This window comes from Oxyura jamaicensis, chromosome 3 (assembly GCF_011077185.1).
Source record: "Oxyura jamaicensis isolate SHBP4307 breed ruddy duck chromosome 3, BPBGC_Ojam_1.0, whole genome shotgun sequence".
NCBI lineage: Eukaryota > Metazoa > Chordata > Aves > Anseriformes > Anatidae > Oxyura > Oxyura jamaicensis.
The window spans coordinates 83,075,066-83,096,684 of record NC_048895.1 but is presented as its reverse complement, the minus strand read 5'-3'; the positions used below and the strand labels follow the sequence as shown (position 1 = coordinate 83,096,684).

The following is a 21,619-nucleotide window of genomic DNA, read 5'->3' as shown; positions in this document are numbered from 1 at the left end:
TTTTTAGTGAATATGGCATAGTTTCCTGAACAAGACTAAGGGAATATTCTTTTTAGACTACGGCAAGTAAATGAGTTCATTTTGTATTTAGTCATTTTAAATAGTTGTGGTACCATTTAGAGCCAATGAATTCGTTTCACATAATCACAACCTATTCAAATATTGCAGATTCAAAAATAGGGAGAGAAGGTGAGATTTCTATTTGTTGTTAGTTCTTCCCTAGTTTTTGCCAAGGTCCACTTGACTGAGAAGCTATGCCTTCCTCGCTTGGGTGAGAAGCCCCCATTCCCTCTCATATAACCAGCAGCCAGGGGAAGAGGAAAGGAGCCCATAAACTGGACTGGTCTTCTCCCTTCTTTTCCCAGCAGGGAAGAAAATAAGAATTTTCCCATTATCCTGCAGGTTTTGCATGGAGTAGGACTCCTGATGGGGACTAAAGCAGATCTGCAAACCTATTTCTAGACCTTGGAAACTGCAAATGCCCCTTAGTCACGTGCAGTTCTGAATCAAAATGTGTCAACACATTCCCACATTTGTTTGGTCTAGTGGTTATCTGAACAGCTCTCTGCATGCTAAATATGACTCAGCTCTTGACGAGGTGCACTGCAGGCAACGGGACTGTTTCCAGCCTCAGGACGGCTGGCAGAGCAGGAGGCTGACCTGAGGTGCAGACGGGGGAACAGCAACCTCGTGCTGTAATTCTGATCCCATTCTGAGCAAGCACAGTGCTGCTTTAATAATAGAAATAAAAGAAATTGTGCTCAAAATCTAAGTGGCAGCTTAATGAATGTTCAGTTCAGGAAGTGGAATAAAAGCTGTAGTATTTCACATTTTAAAAGATGAAAAAAATACAGAGGCATTCATTCATTCTTCATTTTAAAAGACTTTTTTTTAAAGATTTTTAAATATATCTGTGCATACATCCTCCCTTACTGGTGTTGCCTGAGAGTTTGGTCAGGAGTCAGTTGCTTCCAGAACATGTGGCTGCTACTTCTTGAAAACAGTCTAATCAGCTTGTTGCTTTTTAAAACCTTTTTTAAACAGAATAAACATGTGAGGGCAGGTTACATGCATGATCAAATTAAGTTTTTACCACACCAGTAAGCACTTGCTCAGGTCAGTGAAGATGTTGTAGACCCGTATCACAAGACCTACACTGTGTTCTGAAGTGATGTAGATTTCAAAAATACTCTCCTTTTCAACCCAAAGTAGACCAAATCTTGTTTTCACCAGAGCCTCACAAACCTAATTTAACACAACGGAGCAAACTGCAGCACGGACAGAGGAGTGAGCATCTTGGGCAGAGGACAGGGTGGAGAGGCTTGGAGGAGAAAACCTCAGGGACCTGCTCTGCTCCCAGGGAGCGCCTGGGGCTCCCACTGCCTGTCCCTGCTGGGTCCTGACACTTGGTTTATCTCAAGGAAGGGGCTGGGGACAGTAGGAAGTATTATTTTTCCTTTTTTTTTTTTTTTTTTTTCTCCTACTGGTCAGACTTATTTGTTTGCCAGGTAGCCTTCCTTGCTCTCTCAGCTCTATTTTTGTAGAAAATAATAAGAATGAAGAAATAAAGATCATTTTTCATGTCGAAGCTCATTAAGCAAATTTGATTCAGCTCTCCTCCCCTCCCCCCCAAAAAAATAAATAAATGTAAGGAAAGGAGCAATGTAATTCGGGAGCCAGTTTTTCCCTATACTTCAGTAACATCCTTAATGAGCTGACCTGTGAGAAATTATTTTTGTACACCTTTTGGTTCCCTTAATGAAGAGTTCTCAGCAAGGTCTCACCTCAGCATTGTCTTATGTCTTGGCTCAGCTATGCAGCAGCACAACAAAACCTTTATTATGTCCTCACCAGTGCGGGCATATTTTAGCCTAAGTGGCGTTATGCTGTCCTTCCACCAAAGCACTTGAAAAGAAAAGGCTGGGGCAAAAGATACTCAAAGGTGGTATTGGGAGCTCAGAGTCACCTTAAGGAATATTCGAGTGATTGGTGTTGCACTGCTGTGAAAGGGATGAGACACAATACACTGTTTTTGTAATAAACAGGCCCAAATAGATGGGGTTTAATGATAATGTGAAGTGTGTGATGATTCACGGGTTACTCTGTAGGACATTGCTGTTACAAGCCTTCCTCTGGGTCCTTTTCTTTCTGCATCCTGCTTTTATGTGACTTAAAGCTTTGTGCTCAGCCTTTTCCAGCCTGAGCAGATTACAGCCAGGCTTTTCTCAACTCCTGACAAAAACCCCTGTTACCAGTGCAGACAATATCCTTGCACAACCACATCTTCCCTTTCCTCACACACAGCCCAATACCAAAGCTGGCGCGGCTTTATGCAAAGGCCAGGCTGAAGAAGAGGAAAATAACAGAAATTATAAAGGCTATTTCTTCTGAAAAATGGGAAGGTTAATCTGTTTGCTCCATTCTCTTACGGAATGTCTCCTGTTAGCAGCTAGTAAATCTCTGATCTGGGACTCAGCTGCTTCTCACATGAAAATGGCATATGCCACTGAACCTTCAGATGCCTCAGCACCTACAGATATTTTAAACTCATAAGCACTCACAAAAAGTCATGTCCAGATGGTATAAGGCTTAAACATAGTTTCTCTCTCACACTGGGACTTGATTATCTGCTGTCTCGCTCTTTATATTGCTTGTACTGCTTGTACCTTCTAATTTATACCTCTGTAAAACATTGCCATTTGGGTAAGGTGACACTACACGCACACCTGTAAGTGGCTGCATGGGATATGAAGCAGGAGAAAATTAGGTCTTTGTTTTCCATCTGTCCTGCAGGAGGAAAAAACAATCTAGAGAGAAAAGGAGAATAGGAATTGCCAGCCAACTAGGACAGCAGGAGATAAACAAAACTATTATTCTCCCATCACTCAAGGAAGCAGAAAAAAGCAATCTGTAGTGAACCCAGACACTTCATTTACGATTGCTTTTCACAGATCCCAAGATGTAAGTATTTCATGAAAGAAAGTCCATTAAAATGTTTTCAGGAGTTTTCTTCCTGAAAGCATATGAACCAACGTGATCCCCTTACCTTCAGCAGAGTGCTAGGTCACTCTCACGGGCAGCAGTGATTCATTCTATAGCATGCTTACATGGCACTTAATCAGTCTTTATCTGTGGACAGCAAGCACAGCAATGCCTGTTCCAATATAGCTGAAGCGCTAGGCATCTGCCTCACACACCTGAAAAACTGGTAGGGAGCTGATTTCTTCTCTCAGCACAAGAGAGAATAGTCCCAGTGCTCTGTCGAGCTTGCAAGAGAAGTACTGAAAGGAAAGGGAAAAGACAGCCTCTTGTGAGGCTGAGCTGCTGGGAAAAGCTTGGGTCTGTGACCCTCTCACATGCCTAATTGCTCTTCTTTACCAGTATATGCAGTACTCATGCAGCAGTACTCATTTATAGTGCTTGTGCATATTTCAGGTGTACATATATACAGCTTACAGTCTAAGCATATACACAAATGCTATACCAACCACCAAACAGAACTGGCTCAATGTACTGTCACCCACCAACATGTGACAGCTATGGCCCCTGTTAAAGCTTTCTTGTTTCCCCCTGCCCCTCAAATATATCAATATTTTAAGTCTTCAAGATAAACACATAAACCTTAATACTCCTTATGAAGGATGTAGATAAAAAATGAAAGGAAAAGAAAAAAATGTGCAAGCTTATAACTGTCAGCTTTTCCAAAATGTAAGCTTTGAAGCCATCATGGGAGAAGTGCTGATAGTTAAAAAAAAAAAAAAAAAAAAAAAAAACTGAACTGTGTTCACAAATCTATTGATTGCTATGAAACATTAATACTTAATGCATCTTTTATATTGTCTAGAGGCTGCTCTTTATGGTCAGTTAAAGAAAACATTGGGTATCTCCAGGATGCTCTCCACGTTGCCGCAGAAGCTTTTCAGCAGCTGACGAGTTGCTTTGTCAGTGCATGGAGTATCAGAGAGCTGTAGAAATTGTAGACACATTCAGAATACCAAAATACTGAAAGTGAAAAACTTCAGTAATAAAATGGTATGATCTAAGCAATGCTATCTGGTGAACAGATTTAGTCAGGTTCCCAAGAAAGTCCAGAAGTGGAAGGGAGAAACTCATAAGGGACAGGGATGGTTCAAATGAGTTCAGCATTAGCCTGACTCTGCTTGCATGGAAATCACTGCCTTGCAGAGGAAAAATGCATGGCAGACTTTTTTTTTTTTTTTTTTTTTTTTTTTTTAAATCAGCACCTGTAATCCTTTCTTATTCATTGCTTTTTTTTTTCCTAGGGGATTTTTTTCTTGTGGGGTGACAGGCAAGTAGATATATTTTAGTTGATACAAATGCCAACACAGGTCTGATCTTTCTGTTTCTGGAGAGATACTGCCCAATGGCACGCAGCCCATTTCATGGGACACAGCTAGGAACTGAAATGTAACATATGGAGCAGTTTCAAATTTAGTCAAACACCTTCTGTAATTTTAAATCCATTCTGACCTAGCAGAGTTATTTCCTTTCCATAATTAAGTCCATCAGAACTGTAATAACAGCTGTATCTGATATTGAAGAAATGCTACATTAGCAAAAATGAACATGATAAGAACTACCTCAGAAATGAAAAATATTCAAAGTTATTCATTTTTCAGTAAGAAACAGGTGAACAAGGTATCTTATTTGACATGCTTACAGAAAAAGAAAAAAAAAAAAAAAAAGAGAGAGAGAGAAAATTGCAATCCATTCCTATAAAAAGTGGTTTGTCCCATCATACACAGTCCAAGCAATCTGGCATGCAACAGAAATGAAAACAGCTGTAGCAGGTCAATAGGGAACAAACAGTATAGAAAACCAAAGAAGACAGTGTAAGTGATGTATTTTAAATAAAATGAAAAGTTCTGGTTGATTTAAATACTACAGAATGAGATCACTTCACTGATTGCCAAGGCTCTTTGACAATGCGTGAAACAGCCCAACATAGCTTGTAGATGGGAAAACAACATTTCCATGTTTCACAACAAGACCATTTTCAGGCAGGCAAATGTCACTGCCAGTGGGAAAGAGTTTACTGCAAAAAGGCACCTGTGTAGTGGCTGAGGCTAGTGGCTAAGATACCCATATTGCAAAGGCTTTCTATTACAGACCTTCTCTCTTCCACATAGGATTGAGGTGTATGTGGTCCCATTCTCCTTTAAAATGAGGAGGGCTTTATCCATGAGAAAATAGGTTTGTACCAATCCAAAAATATAAATGAGTCTGATTGTGTAAATATAAGACAGGATAGTTTTCCCAAACCAGAAACATTTTATTCCTGCAGGTAGACAAGCGAGCCACTGAGATGTAGAAAGTCAATAGTAGGCTTAACTAAAAATTCTCCTCACAAAATTCACTTGACATCTTTGCTTAAAAAATAGTTTCAGCCTTTATCAAGCATAATGCAAACACAGAAAAGTTGATTTGTTCAAATCTTCCCCAAACCTTGAGGTAATGTTATTTTTTCAATTAACTGAATGAAAAACTTGTTTTCTTCCCCATCCAACTAAAGATCTGCACTATACACAATTAAGATTTACCTAGTCATGACTAGCTCTCTTGCCTTCTGAAATTCAACATCTGACCTTCTCACACACTCAGTATTGCTTTCTACAAATTATTTTTATTTTCACATTAAATAATTCATTTGTTTTCCTGTCTCAAATATGAAGCTGCCATTAAAAAGTAAGTCCAGGATACATTCTACCTATTCATGTTTCACTGTTAAAGGGTTAAAGGCATTGCCTAAACAATGAATAAACCTTCTTGAAGACCATATTTGACAAGGTAAGGCATGAGATTTAGTAATGTAACCCACTTTATATTTCTTTTCTGCATTATAGGCTGGGTAGTAAAATTTAAGCAACAACAAAAAATGCTACTTCTATTTTTTTCCCTATTCCCAAGGGAGATATTTTGATATTATATATAGCATTTTAATTTCTTAAGTAGTGCATTATCAGGAAACTGCAACCAGTATAAATCTGCCTTGTAGAGGTGCTGACTGTGGATATTAGGATGGAAGTATCTCTGAAACCTAGAAATAGCTAGAAGTCTTTAAAAGTGCCCTGCCTCAAGAATGTATCTACTTACAGTGAATAAATTAAACTCCTGGAACCACAAGGTTAACGTTTGCTAAGGTGAGGGATTTGTTTGTTTGTTTTTCTATTTTCTGTGTGAATTCATATTCACACAAAATCAGAATTTGAATTCATGTTATGATGGATTATTCATTAGCATATTAACAGTTTTGCTGAAGAAAGCAAAGAAGTGGCCTCAGCTGAGGAAGAAATAATGAGAACACCTGACATGTTCTAGAGAAAGATGAAAAAATATAAAAATTAAAAAAAAAAGGGGGGGGGGGGGAGAGAGGGGGAATAAAATGACTGTTCTAGCTTTCAATGTTCTGTATCTTCACCAGTGTACCCATGGCAGCTATAAAACCTGGGAATTACTTCATCCTACTGAAATGAAAAACTATTTAATTCTGAGCCTTTAATGTGAGTAATTGCGTAATCAGGTTAAAACATTTCTACAGAGCTCCAGCTCCCGCTAAAAACATCGGCAGTGTCACGTTACCTGTGGCATTCATGACTTCACAGTGTTGTCTGTCTCATGCACATTTGGTTAAGCTGCCAATTCAAGCTTTTCCTGAGAGATTTTCTGCATATGTTTTCCATCTCTACTTATAGGGACTCATTTTATGCACTGGTCAACACCTTTAAAAAATAATCACACGCCATCCCAGACAAATCTACAAGTAGGTAATGTTCCATCAGCAGGCATCACACAGCCAGGGTTTATTTGTCTTTCAGAGAGACTTAGGAGACCACTAATAAGATGCTGAGAGTTACAGCAAAGCACAAAATCTTCAGTGGCCCACCTGTTTTGGGGGAACTGTTACTGCTTTACCAAGGCACTAAAATCTTTGGCTTGTGAAAGTGTGGTGTGTGCTCTGGTAAGGCGGCACCATGCTGTCACTGGGAGTGTGATTTTATGAGTACCCATCCCTGAAAATGCCTCTCTTTGTTCAGACTACAAGATAAAAGTGATTAAAAGCACCTCCATGTGGGGGTAAAGGATGGCACTTAAAGTCAAGCTGTGATCTGGAATACTTTCCCAGGACAAACCACATGTACCCAAGTAAAGGAGTCAGCAGAGGCTATGCCTGGCCCTGTGTGGGAAGGAGTGGAAGGAGCAGCTGAACACCCTGGTGGCAAGCTGAGAGGCACTCAGGGCTCTCTTTCCACCCGATGGCTGTGCTCATAGAGTCTTTTATTTCAGAGAACTGCCAGAACTTGATGGAAGCGTGATACTCAAGACACACAAAGCTCTGATCCCCAATTAATCCTTCTACCAGGAACAACCGATTGAAACCCCAAAGACTGGCGACCATTTTGAACTCAAGGAACAGCAGTACAAAGAGAGTGATCCCAAAGTGCTGCTTCTCATGTGGCCACTTAAAAGAGCCTATGGTGCAGTGAATCCACCCTTATCAAACAGCGGGTGGAGGGATGGCAGATGTCGGCCACTTCTGAAAACCAAAGTCAGAAACATAAAGGAAGCAGCCTCCATCTTTACATACATTTCACTCTAAGGGTAGAGATACCTGAATTAGCTCAAAACAGGTCAACTAAGATACTTCGAGCTCTCACCGCAGCCCCAAAGATCAGCCTCTGGCAGCGTGCATTGTGTAGTTGGTTTTCCACTGGGTGGCTCCACTGCGTTTGAGGTACACAAATGTGTTCATTCCTGAAGGAACAGCACAAGAATAACGGCTTTTGAAGCAGGTCTAGCCAACACCAGAGCTCCTAGCAGCGTCAAATGAAATTTTGTCCAAGGCCACTCTTTTTTCTCCTGCATTTTTCCAGCTATTGAATTTGCCTTTGTTCTCCTGTGAGCCTGAACTGTGACTTGGCAACGTGAGATTGGCAAAGTGAAGTCATTTTTCACTCTGATACTGGATGCTGGACAAAATACCAACTGACTGAAGATTCAGTTGTCATAGCATATAAAAGGTACCTTTATCTTATGTAGAAGCAATAGAAGATTACTTTTTTAATACTTTTTTTTGAGTTTCAATTGGAAACACAGTGAAGAACAAATGAATGCATCCTGGTCCTTTTTTTTCCTGCCTCATCTGGTTCTGGCTTGCAGCAGTTGTTTGAAGATATGTGAGTCTGCAGTTTGCCTAAGCATGTTGGAAAGGATGAATTGACTGGAAGGAATAAATGAAATACTGAAAGTGTGAAAAAGTGAGCAGGCTGCTTTTCTGCAACTGTAGAATTGTAGGGGGGGGGGGGGGGAAATACTTGTAGCCTCAATAATGCCAAAGTATTATGCAGTTTCTATTCACTAGAATATGAACATATAAATGTAACAAGCTGTGTCCCTGTATTTTTGTAAATACTAAGAACTGGCTTTTTCACAGTAAAGTTGATAGTAAATTCTGAAAAATTCAGCCTAATACCTGGTCCCAGCTTAAATGAACCCAAGACCTCCAGACCCAGTGTGATCAGTCCCCAGTTATGGTAATAACCATCATCATCAAATTTATATTAAAAGCAATAAAACATTTCCAGCACTGAAAACTTCAGTGGGATCTTTTTTTTTCTCAGTATGACCTAAAGATGATTTCTGTGTTAACAACTTCCTCCTGGCCATTTTCCCTGGCACCACATTAATTTTAAAATGTCACGTTTATTTACTTGATATCATCATCCTGAACTTCAGAATAATTTTACCTAGCTGTAAAAGAAACAACTATTGTCAGCTTGGATCTAATTTTGTGCCATAAATCTCTCCAAGCAGGAAAGCCTGAGCATGAACATCTTTCCTACATTGCCTGCACCACCACCTTTGGAGGATCAGCCAGGACAGCACTTGTTACAATGCCAACTCTGCTGTGTTTTAAGTGATGCATATTTTTTTACTATTTTTTTTTCAACATCACATCACAAAAAATATTTTAGTTCAGCATTCCAAAACATCTTATAAAAGCAGATTTCTCCCAGTTATAGGAACTCCATGTATGCTCATGTAGCCTTGAGATTAGCAGCAGATGGAAGCTGTTTTTTCAGTTCTTTCTTTTACCTTTCTGGGGTATGAACAGTAGGAAAAGGGACATGGGGAATGATAGACCTAGTCTGTATTGTAGACTGTGACTGTTCTGTCCCAAATATCGGTCAGAGCAGTCTCAGTTATTTTCTGCTCTCCTCAATCCTCATGAAATAAACTGCAGGTATACATGGTTCACCCTAATACTACTCTTCAATGCGTTGCATGTTCATACCACAGTTCCGTGGGGGTCATCTGCACCCAAAGACGGGAAAAAGCTTCAGTAAGCCATTTTACCCATTAGGACACATTTACCCTGTGAATATGGCACAAGGAGGTCCTAATAAAACAAAGAAACAACCCAGCAACTTTATCTGCAGCACTTACATGGTGTGTGTTCCCAAGAGTTTACTCAACAATATCAAGCATACACTGTGGTGCTGAAATGCACTGATAGCCATGTATAGATCAAAATCTAAAATGAATGGGTTTGGCATTAAGGCATCTGATGAATTTTAAGATCTGGAAGTTTTAAAGTCATTAATAAATATTTTTTAATAAATACATGCAGGTGAATGAAGAATTTCATAACTACAAATTGTCAATAAAATAAAATAAAATAAAATCTCCCAGAAACATGTTCAAATAGTTTTTCTTGTCATGTTAGTTACATGGCAGGGAAAGACAGATAAAAAATATTTTTAAAATGTTTTCTGTTTCTCTTCCTGTTCAAAAAATTAAAAATTTTAAAAGATTATAATTTTGCCCCTGTTATTTTCATGTCTCTCCCTTTATTTGGCCACAGACTGTAATTGAATTAATTAGATACACTGCTACACTTCCATTTTTTTCATTCTTTTTGATCCCTCCGGAGATCAAAATCTGTCAGAGCTTGAAACTGAAAAAAAAAAAAATGTTGTAAAATTTTAACTGATTTACTTTTTTTCTAAACTTCCACAATATTAAGTGATTCATGGAAGAACTGTAAAACTCAAAACAAATGAGTTATAAAGTAGATATGTGATTTATTTCGGCACCGGGCGCATGCAGGATAGCTCCCAAAGGCATGCACAGCCCAACACGGCAATTTGCCTTGGTTATATGCAGTGAAGAGTTACATATGCATGAAGTTTCCCAATATGCCAATACATATGCATAACCTAGCCCTGCTTCGTATTAAAATCAGTTCCAAGAAGTCATTTCCATAAACTCCTCCTGTCTGCACTTGCACAGTGCCTTCTGGTGGTGGTCACCAGGGGTCGTGGGGATGAAGGCTGGTAACTCTTCTTCATCAACACTAGTTGATCCCCTGCCTTTGTGCAGACTCAGCTGCTCCTCGGCTCTTGTCCAAACCACAGGGTCGATTTCAAATGGTTTTTCAGACAGGTTCCCCATTTTTGTCAGGAACCATCCTTTGTGAGGGCCCCAAGAATCCTTGTTTCGGTTAATTTGCACAGTAGTAAGCAAAGACATTCAGCAACATCTATTTTTAATGCGATTAAGCAAGCCCCCATTCTTCCATTCCTGGCTTCAATAATAATGATTGTTTTATTTAGAAATCATTAACGTGATTAAGCAAGCCCCCATTCTTCTATCCCTGGCTTCATAAGGATGCATAATTTTGTTTTAAAATTTCAGATTAAAAGAGAAGCATATTTCACCAAAGAGAGAATCTTCTGATGGGAAAATCTTTCAAGTGAAAAAATTCAGCTAACAGTGCTCATGTTCTGACATTTTTCTAGCTCTGGCCTGGGAAGTACTGAGGAGTTCACATTTGCATGGAATTTACAGTCTTTCTTCAGCAATCTGTGCTGGCCACCATAAAAGGCAAAATGCTGAACTAGGTGGACTCTTGCTCCAAACCCAGAGCAAGACTTTGTCTCTTTATCTGGGACTGAAGTTTTTTTTCCAGTTTATATTCATGAATAATAAACCTAATGGGGCAGACCTCAAACCATTTATGACATCAGGCTGATAATTATAACTGAATTTCTAATGTAAAATGCATGTGATACCCATAAAAGATATTAAAATTGTTCACTAAGTGCAGTAAAATTAACTTTCAATGGCTAGCTGGTGATGACACATCAGGTTCATTATTGTATTAAATCCATAAAACTACTGTATTTTAAGCAGGTAAATTTGGACAGAGAAAGCTGATGTATTTTGAGCCTGATATTCATTTCATCAGAAAGAGAGTGACAGAGTAGACATGTAATAGACTCTACAAGTAATTGCAGAGGACATTGTGATTTTTGGCCACAATGTCACAGCAGTAGACAAAGAGAAAATTAAGGATATGCATTCCTCTCAAAACATTCAGTTACTGCATAACCTTTCTATTTCTCACCATAGTGGACTTAAAGACAGATGGTGGACTCAAAGACAGATGGTGGACTTCCAAGGGATAAAAAGATTGGACCTAAGTAAGAGGTTCTTGGATTGAAGCAATTGTGAGAAATTGCACAAAATTTTTAAGTGTGGACAACCATGACCTATGGGAAAGAGATTCCCAAAGCTGTAAGAAGTGGTCAGGAAAAGTCCAAGATTTGCCTTTCATACATCCATACTTGCCTACCCTCACCTGCTGGTGTGGTCTTTGAGACTCTTTTCCAGCATGGCAGAAACACAGGTATGTACTAATTGTGTCTTCACTGGTTTATTCAACTGAATATAGCACAGAGATTGTATTATTTCTACTTGCTTCCAGACAGAGATATCTTCCATGGCCCTTTGCTTGTGCAACCTTTTTAAAGTTAATTTAGTCTTTCCACATAAGTCAGTATACATCTAGCCTCTGAATCACTTTTACTGCTCTTTTCTTTCTTTCTTCACTCTTTCTTGTCATTTTTCTAGTCGGAGGATGCCAGAATGGAATGCAGTATTTCAGGTGGAGTCACTGGGGCTAGAGGGAAGGGAAAGTATCCTCTTCCTCCCTTGCTGTCTGAATGCACTATAGAAATGCAGAGTGAAAAGACGACACTGTCTTCCTGGTCCCTCTCATCCCCTTCCAGTTCCTAAATACATATTCCTTTCATAACTCAGGGGGTGTAGAAACCCCTAAGATGCAAGGAGCTGAGATAAAGCAGGAGAAGGCTGGGAAGGCAAAGCGAAAGGGCTCAGTAGACGAAGAACTTACACGCTTCAAGAGTGTAAGAACTTACATGCTTTGAGAACTTACAGCTTCAAGAGTGCTTACAATTCACCTTGCCAGAGCACAGACAGCAACACAACGCAGAAGACAGTGGGGAATCAAACCCCCTGTGTTCCCAAACCTGCTGCGCCTTTTGTATGCCTTTTTTTTTTTTTGGTCCTGCCCACCAGAGAAGCAGGGCAAATGGGGGAACACTGCAGCACCCCACAGCTGTGAAAGCATGGGCCTGCACAGCCATGTTTTCTTGCCCTGAGTTTCCTGCCCACAGCTGGGGAGTGAGCAGGCCCAGAGGAATGCTTCGGCCTCGACTCCTTGCAGACTGGGGCTCTGCTTGTCACAGCCAGGAGGGAACAAGGTTCAGCTCTCCTTTCCTGTCCCCGGCTGCAAATGCTCTAAACTATGCCATCATCCAGTCAGCTAGGTATCAGCAGCAGATGGGAGCTGGAGCCCAGCACTTCGACCCAACCAAGTGCCTCCCTCACATACCGGAACCGTGACAAAATTGCAAGTTGGCCCAAGAAATGGGATTTTGAGCCCTCAGTGTCTGCTGAGAGTGCTTGTGTGCAGCAAGGCAGTCACTGCGGCGCAGAGGGGCACTAATCCAGCCAACAATCTGCTCTGCCCACATCCCAGGTGGACACGACCAATACACCAACGTGCCAGCTGAAGCCTGCTCACACAAGCTATAACGAAAAAAATTACCATTCTCAAATACATATAGCAATCTACCAAAGGAAGCTAGAAAGTAAATGACTTGCATCATTCCTCAGTAAGGGAAGAATAAAGCAAGACTGAGCATTTACCGTGACCTGTTTAAGCATGTTGAATTCTCAGTTGTATTTGGCCGAACCTGGAAGAGGCTGCTCAGCCCTCTGCACATCAGAGCACGCAGAGCCGGAGTAGGACAAAGGGATGTGCACACAATGGCAGAGCCTGGATCCCAGCAAGTTCTCCTCCCGGATCTTTTTTCCTAGTGAATACTTGACCCCAGCTGAGGTGGCCAGCTTCACTGACAGCCAGTCTCCATAGATTCCTCCTCATCTGAGAAACAGGGTTTCATAATAAACCACTACTGGGAGTAGAGATGGGCTTTCTGGAAACTGATGGGGTGAGATGTATCTCTATAGCTCTAACAACTTTTGGTGTTGCATATGTTCAGGTGAGGACACTGTCTGCTATCATCCCTTCCATCTCCACCTAAAGAGTACAGGAGTCTCCAGAATTCATAAAAGTGCATTATTACAGATACCCAATTAACTTACCTTTTAAGACAAAAACGTTACTTATAGCTGATTTTTTTTTCTGATAGTACCAGGAAAATTTAACATATGCTTTCACTGTATTAAAAATCGACATTGTTTGTATTAGACTGACTTGTGGTTTCTTCAACATAAAAATGGACAGTATGTAAGAAAATACAAACATGGTTTTATCTTGTGTAGTGATTTATGACTGAATGATTTCCACAGAGGAGCACAGATAATTGTAGGATTTATCCTGCATTTATCATATAGACAGTGAAAACCAGAGTAGGTCATTAGGGCGATCAGCAGATCATTAGGGCGGGGTGTTTTTGTGTCTGGAACTCAGCGCTAATTAAAAAATAATGTGAAGATTAAATTCTGTATTGTTTCAATTTATATAAAAATCAGTAACTACCATATAAATCTACCACATAAATCTGCCATATAAATTTAAGTGTACCTAAAAGGAAGACAAACAGAACATAAATGTTTATGTGTGTAGCATGTGAGTACGGAGTAAAGCATTCACAAAATAATTCAAGGTAGCAGTTGGTTGCTCAAGTATTTTTATGGCACCATTTTAAGTGATCTGATGATGTTTCTTCAAATGAAGCCGAGTCCTGAGGGAAACAGAAGGTGTCCTTTGGAGGACCTGCTGGATCTCTCCATGTGAGGAAGCAGATGGAACTTGCAGCTTGTTCTTCCTTTTTTTTTTTTTTTTTTTTTTTTTTTTTGTGTGTGTGGGAAGATATTTTTGGTGAAAGAAACGAATTTTGGTCCCTGTGCTATTGCTCATTTGTTGTATAAACTTTAGTGCACCACAAACACCCTTCCAAGGCCACCTCCTGTGAGGATCTTAAAGCACTGTTAAGGCAATGTAGAAACATTTCACAGAAGAAGCACAAGTTTTCCTATCAGTTATTGCCAGTTCTCTCTACAACTCTCTGCACTCCTTTAGGCAGGCATCACATTTTCAGGCTGGGGGAGCTGAAATGCTGGAGTACCGATTTTTCCTGTTAACAGAAGCTTCTCAGCCAACCCAGAGGAATAACAAACACAGGAACAATTTGCTTATGGTAAACTGTCTTCCAGTTTGAGTCTAGTCCAGACTGTGTCTTTTCAAATACTGTGTTTTAACTCAGCACAAAGTTTTGCATAAGCTTTATTCAAAAAAAACAAAACAAAACAAAACACGGAGATGAGATTCTATGGGCTGTGCAATGCAAATTCCCAAATCAATCAATCATAATATCCAAAACTGATCTAAAAATACAAATTTTAATTATATTTTTTTTCCTTCTCTTTCCTAGCACAGATTGCAAACATATCCAGGAAGTCCACTCAATATAACTAACTGTATTCACCAGAAAGCAGATTCCTTCTTGGAGTACACATCGGAGAAAAGCTGTTTTATGTAAACGGGAAGAGAGCAGATTAACAAGTGTTTTTCTTCTTGCAAACATAAGCAGAGCTAGCAGGTGCAATTCAGTAGTGGCTAATAGGAAAATCCTTGTTATTTATTATTTGCATTACTGCAGCACCGACAAACATGGAACAAGGAGTTCCCTGCATGAGGAGCCAACACTCTATGCAGGGCAAGAGACGCAGATGCATCTGAACACTCATGAAGTGTCAGGAGAACAATTCTGGTCAGCACAGTATGATCTGTATTTTTGTTTGTTGCATTATTACATTAAAATTGACATTGTATCTAAATATTTTATCAAAAAAAAATAAAAACAAAAACAAACCAACAGTTATGGGTACATTCAGTAAGTATTCTTTCCATGCTTGATCTCAGAGTTGTTGTTAATATTTTTAGTTAACTATTTTAAAGGCTATCTTCTTTTAGGAAACTCCTTATGGAAACTTCTTACTGGTCACTGAATTCCACTGTTGTCTAACAGGCCAACTTTATTTTTTTCCTTTAACTCTTCCAAAGTATTCTAATAGATTAGAGAAGCATGTCTCTCTCACAAAACGCAGGCTCTCTCTACCTATCCACTTCTCTAAGCTTTTTCCTACAAGAGCCATTTGGATGCGGAACTCACATTCCCTTTAACAAACTAAAATCTCATGCGGTGTAGCGCCACTGCTTTTCTAACCACACCTAGGCAGCAACGTCCCAGACTTCTGGGACTGCTCGTGTCTCTGAGACCCCACCTTGCATCTCTAGCACTTCGGCTTGCCCTATTTCATTTTCTCTGTGACCTTCCCATCCAACACACCCCAGTCTGGTGGGACCCCCACGCCACCAGGGGAGGGCGGCCCCACAGACAGGGGGCTTTAGCTGGTTGTCCCACCGATCCCAGGGAACTTGCTGGAAGTCTAGAAGAAGACAAAAACAAAAGAACGGAGAGGCCATGCGGGGAATCTAGGTGGCCACGAAAGCAGAAAGAAGGTAACTCTGATGTATAGGGAGGAAAAAAAAAAAAAAAAAAAAAAAAAAAAAGTGGTGTTTCCTATGTGGGTGGGTATTGAGGCTTTTGCCTTAGCACAGAATAACTTATATTTCTGTGTATATTTGCCGCCCCGATTTGTTCCTTTGTTTTAGGGCCTCGAAAGCTCCCGCCATTTTTTTCTCCGGTTAGTTTTGCAGCTTGTTCGGGACATTTTGCTGGTGGAGCTGCCCTTTTTCATTTCACTTTCCTGCCCACAAACGGGCTTGCCGGCAGGCATCGCCCCTTCCCCGCACGACTCCCAACCCCTGCCCCTCGACGGCACGGGTCCGCCGCCCCCCCGGGCTCCCTCCTCCCGGCCGTGGCTTTGTGGCGAGGCTCGGGCGGCTCCTCCCCGCCGCCGAGGCGGGTACCGGGCTCCGGGAACCCTCCCGGGCACCTCCAGACTTCGCCGGGCCGCGTCGCTTGTGGAGGCTCCGCTCGGCGGCCAGGTAAACCTCCGGCGGCACCACCACAGCCGGGGGGACCGAGGGGAGCGGGGCTCCGGGCGGGCCCCTCCGTGCCGACGGCTCCCCAGCTCCGGCCGCCCCGGGGAGGGAGTGGGGCACGGGAGCGGGGACGGGGGGCTGGGGCTGGGCGAGCGGCGGTGCCGGCCGTGTGGGGCGGGCGCGGTGCCGGCTCCCCCCGGCCGGGGCGGCGGTTGGTTTCTCCTGGCAGCGGAGGCAGGGCCAGGCGCGGCGAGGGTGGGCGCGGAGTTGGCGGCGGGGCCGGGGGAGGCGGCGGCGGAGTTGGCTCCGGACGCGGCGGCTGGAGGTGAGGGACGGGGCTCCGGCACCGGCAGTCGGTGCGGACCGGGAGCGGGGAGCCCCGCGGCGGGCAGCTCGGCGACGGGGAGCCCCGGGACGGGGAGCCCCAAAACGGGGAACGCGGGGACGGGCGGACCCAAGACGGGGAGCCCCGGGGCGGGCAGCCCGGGGACGGGGAGCACCAAGACGGGCAGCCCGGGGCGGAGGGCCGGGTCTCAACCTGCGCCCCGCCGTGAGCCGTGAGAGGGCAGAGCCGCGCTGCCCGGCGGGCGCCGCGGGGCCGGGGCCGGCCACGTGTCGGGGGCGGCGGGCGAGGCACGGCGGGGGGCGTGCGGCTCCGCGCTGCCCTCTCGCTTTCCTTCCCCCGCCGCAGGTCTGCGGAGCGGAGCCGGCTTCGCCTCGCCTCTCCTCGCCGGCCGGAGCCGAATGCGCCCGGAGGGGAAGGTCCCGTCGCGGGCCGGGCCGCCGCCGCCCGCCGGTGCCGGAGCGATGTCGGGGCGCGAAGCCGAGCGCGGCGGGGCGCTGTGCCTGGGGCTGCTGCTGCACGTCCTGCTGGGCTGCGGCTCGGCTCAGCAGCCCGGAGGCTGCCCGGCCGGCTGCGAGTGCTCGGAGGCGGCCAAGACGGTGAAGTGCGTGAACGGCAACCTGACGGAGGTGCCGCCCGACCTGCCGCCCTACGTGCGCAACCTCTTCATCACCGGCAACCCGCTGCGCCGCCTGCCCGCCGGCGCCTTCGCCGCCCAGCGCCTGGCCGAGCTGGGCGCCCTCAACCTCAGCGGCAACCACCTGCGGGTCGTGGAGGCCGGCGCCCTCTCGGCCCTGCCCGCCCTGCGGCAGCTGGACCTCAGCGGCAACCCGCTGGCGTCCCTCAGCCCGCAGGCCTTCGGCGAGGGCGGCAGCCCGCTGGAGGAGCTGGCCCTCCGCGGGGCTCTGCGCGACCAGGGCGCGCTGCTGGGGCTGGCCGCCCTGCTGCAGGCCGGGGCCCTGCGCAACCTCAGCCGCCTGGAGCTGTCCGACAACGGGCTGCTGCTGCTGCCCGCCGGCATGTTCGGCGTGCTGCCCGCCCTGCGGCACCTGGACCTCAGCAACAACTCGCTGGTGGGGCTGCGGAACGTCTCCTTCCAGGGGCTGGGCCAGCTGCAGAGCCTCAACCTCAGCGACAACTCGCTGGGCGTGCTGAGGAACGGCACCCTGGCCCAGTGGCGCGGGCTGCCCGCCCTGCGGCGCATCGGCTTCGGCCGCAATGCCTGGGTCTGCGACTGCGCCATCGAGGACCTGGTGGCCTGGCTCAAGGAGAGCGACCAGGTAGAGGGCAAGGAGGCCCTGACCTGTGCCCACCCAGAGAAGATGCAGGGCAAAGCCCTGCTGAAGATCAACGCCTCAGACCTGAACTGCTCTGTGCCCGTAGACCTGCCTTCCCAGCTACAGACTTCCTACGTCTTCTTAGGGATAGTCTTGGCTCTCATCGGGGCCATCTTTCTCCTGGTTTTGTACTTGAACCGAAAAGGAATCAAAAAGTGGATGCATAACATCCGAGATGCCTGTAGGGATCACATGGAGGGATATCACTACAGATACGAGATCAATGCCGACCCCAGGTTAACAAACCTCAGCTCCAACTCAGATGTCTGACAAAGCGCCGCGGAAGCGGGGCAACGCACAGTAGCTATGCATGAAATGTAGACTGATGCTTTACCCTTGTGCTTGCTTCCCTCTCCCTAGAGAAATCTCAGACGTGCTTGCAAGATGAGGGGGATATGCCTCCATGTGATGTTCATTACCCTTCTCTCTTTGTTCTGAGATGCTGGGCAGCTGCGCATGGTGTTGGGCTGTATGTAAGAAACAAGCTGCTACTTTTCCTCCTTACCTGTTTTCATTGGTACTCGTGGGAAGCTTTTTCCAAGATCTCAAAAGAAAAAAAGGATTCTCTCTGTGATGCTCCAAAGCCACAAGAGTTTATATTATATATACATATATATATATATACACACACAGATACCATTCAACAAAAGCTGCCTCAACTTTTTCGGAAAAAAGATTACAATCTTCTGTGCCACTTTTGGTCTTGTATATCTGAATTGTGATGACGATGATTCCATTTCATAGACTTACACTGAGTCTCAGAAAAACAAAGAAACTCCTTTTAACAAGTCCTCTGTAACAACGAAGGAAATCAACTAGAGAGCATGCACAAACACTTTATAGTTTTACATGTTAGGAAATTTACAATCTCACTAAGTCTCTTAGTATTTTATACTAAGTTATTTTTGATTGCAGTTTACCTGAAAAGACTTTTTTTTTTTTCTATATAAGCTGCATCTAAACTCCGTCTGAACCGTTAAATTCAATAAACAGTCTTACAAGAACTTGTGTTGAAGTTTGCTGTTTAATGAGAAATGTATGGACATCTAAAAATGTTAATAACTTTAGAGTCTCGGGAGTAATAGCCCTACGGTAGTAATCTGAATAAAATTTTGTATGAACGTGTAGCTTAGAGACATAAATATTTATGACAGTTTTGTGAAATAGGCTTTAAGAATTACACTGATCAACGGCGAGAGTAGTTCCACTTGGCACAAAAGCCCCCAGTCTGCTCTCCCGAAACAACTGCAAAACGTCGAGACAGATGCTAGTGTCTATCTAGCTGGGAAGGTACGAGCTAATAGAATTTACATAAGCTCTTCTCTACCAAATTTCAAAACATTCAAATTAAATTGCAGAGTTTGCAAGCTAAAGAAAATTGTACTGGAATGGAGGTGTTTGTTATAAAAGATATGCTTGCAGGTCCTGAACTAAATTAAATGCAGCTCAGTCGTGTAGTCAGTGAGCTTCAGACCTGTAAGTCAGTGCAGCACATAGTAAATGAAGTTCTTGCTGTTTGATTTTAAACTCTCAGTGCGATCCTGTAGTGACTACATTGAGTAACTCTATGGAACTTTGCATTTATCTTAAGACTTCTTACAGGTACGTTTAAGTATTGTGTAATTTCTCATGCTTATTACTTGCTTGGGAATGCATTTTCATGTAAATATATGAAGCATGCAAAGAAAAACTTCAGAAATGCATCATTTACTAATTCTGAAGGCATATTGAAAGGTTACCAAGAACCTTCCAGTGGCCGTCAGTAATTAATGCACTTTTCCTAATATATTCTTAGATTTTTAATGAAAAAAAATACACCAAATGTGAAAGTGTAATGTAAATTGGTATCTGTCAGTATATTGGTGGAGCTTTTTCCATGGTCACTGTTAATGGAAGCTCTTAAGCATCTGAAATTTTATGAATTAGGAGCAAATTTCCTTCATTTTCAAAAATGACAGTTTTGTCATAGATATATGCCTTCAGTAAGAGCTCATAAATATAAAATAGTCCTTAAGGAATCAGAAGAAATATCATCTATCTGGGGCATCAGTATTATCCAAATGCATTTTTCTCTCCTTGTAACTTCAGACATTGTCAAAACAAGTAGCACAAGTTGGTTTAGACTAATTTTCTATTTCTTTAAATGGGCTTTATTCAATACCAGCAATTTTTTTAATGTGCTTTTGTACATTTGCCCTCAAAAGTAAAAAAGAACATTAAGTACAATCAATATTTTGATAAATCAGTGTATTCTAAAATTAATGTGTGTTCAACAATAGCCTATTTCTCCTGCTGTATTTAAATGTATGAGCAATACCTGAATAACAGCATATGAATTTAAGTTTGTGGATTCTTAAAAGCAAACTTCTGGCCTGAATGTTAGCTGCACATATTTTAAGAATAGTGTAAAAAAGCCCGGTGTGAATAATTATTACTGTGCAACTATGCAAACTGTTCATACTTAGCATACATCCAATAGTTGATGTAACAAGGTAGAGTTTACAATAGCTATGCAGTGTGCTGTGTTGTATTGGTCATGTTGGAGATTATCAATTTCCACTCATCTATACAGTGCCAAGAGGAGAGGAGTGTCATCCTTGCTTAAGATGCTTCTCTAATGTTATAGATAAAATATGTACAAACAAAGACTTTTCTCGGGCAATTTGTAGTTTGTTTGTTTTCTTAACAGATGCTTTCAAGTAACTGCAGCGAAAACCTATGATCCTTAATGTGTTAATGTAACAGACATGCATTTATAGAACCGTGTAAGGATGGGCAACGACTTGAATCACAGTCTGTCACCACTGGACTGAGTATTTGTATAGTGAGCAAGTGTAACTCTTGTACCACACCTATTATTCTGAAGATTATTATTATTTTTGTATCATGGAACCTCATTGTAATAGACTTTAATTAGAGACCTGGTGATGGAGACTTTAAAATATTTTTTTTCATTTGCTTATATGTGCATTTGTTAGGATATAAGTTAGCATGTGTGAATATTGTGATGGATGACATTCTCTTACAGTGTTTGACCGACAGTGAATGCTTTGGTGTTTTGTACAATGCATTTGGTCTTAAATCCCCTTCTATAACCAGTGCTTGAGATTTGTTTTCCTTTCCTATTACAAAATAGTTATAGTGGTACTCAGAAGACATTTAAAAAGTAGCTCCCAAAGTGCTTCAGAGCTTGGTTAAAAACTATTCCATTTAAAATAGCATTAGTTTAAGGGTTCTTCTGAAGCATATTTTATTCTGCTTTGACACCTAAAACTTCAATTGATTACTATTTCCAGAGCAGCTTAGCCAGGCTGTTTTATTCATTCATTCTTCAATAAAACACGTGCAGTACTAAACGCCTCTAAAATGTGTTTTGTATGCATAAAACCCCAAAGTTCTGCATGACACAGTTGTCATTGATGTTTCATGGAATTGGGGAAGGAGTGGGCATATCTGAAGGGAAGGCAGCGCAGCTAAGAAGCAAGAACAATGGATTATCCAAGGGTCAGTTGCTCTCTTAAAACTAGTTTTAGTTGTAATGAGCTTAAATCTTTCTTACAGAAGTAACATAAGGAA

At 42.8% G+C, this 21,619-nt stretch overlaps 1 protein-coding gene across 1 annotated transcript; it reads left to right on the top strand.

The window, feature by feature from the left end:
• Window positions 1-16,562: 16,562 nt before the first annotated feature.
• TPBG (trophoblast glycoprotein) lies at window positions 16,563-21,399 on the top strand. Its single transcript, XM_035322519.1, has 2 exons — window positions 16,563-16,688; window positions 17,055-21,399. Exon 2 carries the CDS (start codon window positions 17,108-17,110, stop codon window positions 18,311-18,313), a length of 1,206 nt encoding a protein of 401 aa, XP_035178410.1. The 5' UTR covers window positions 16,563-16,688; window positions 17,055-17,107; the 3' UTR covers window positions 18,314-21,399.
• Window positions 21,400-21,619: the final 220 nt, after the last annotated feature.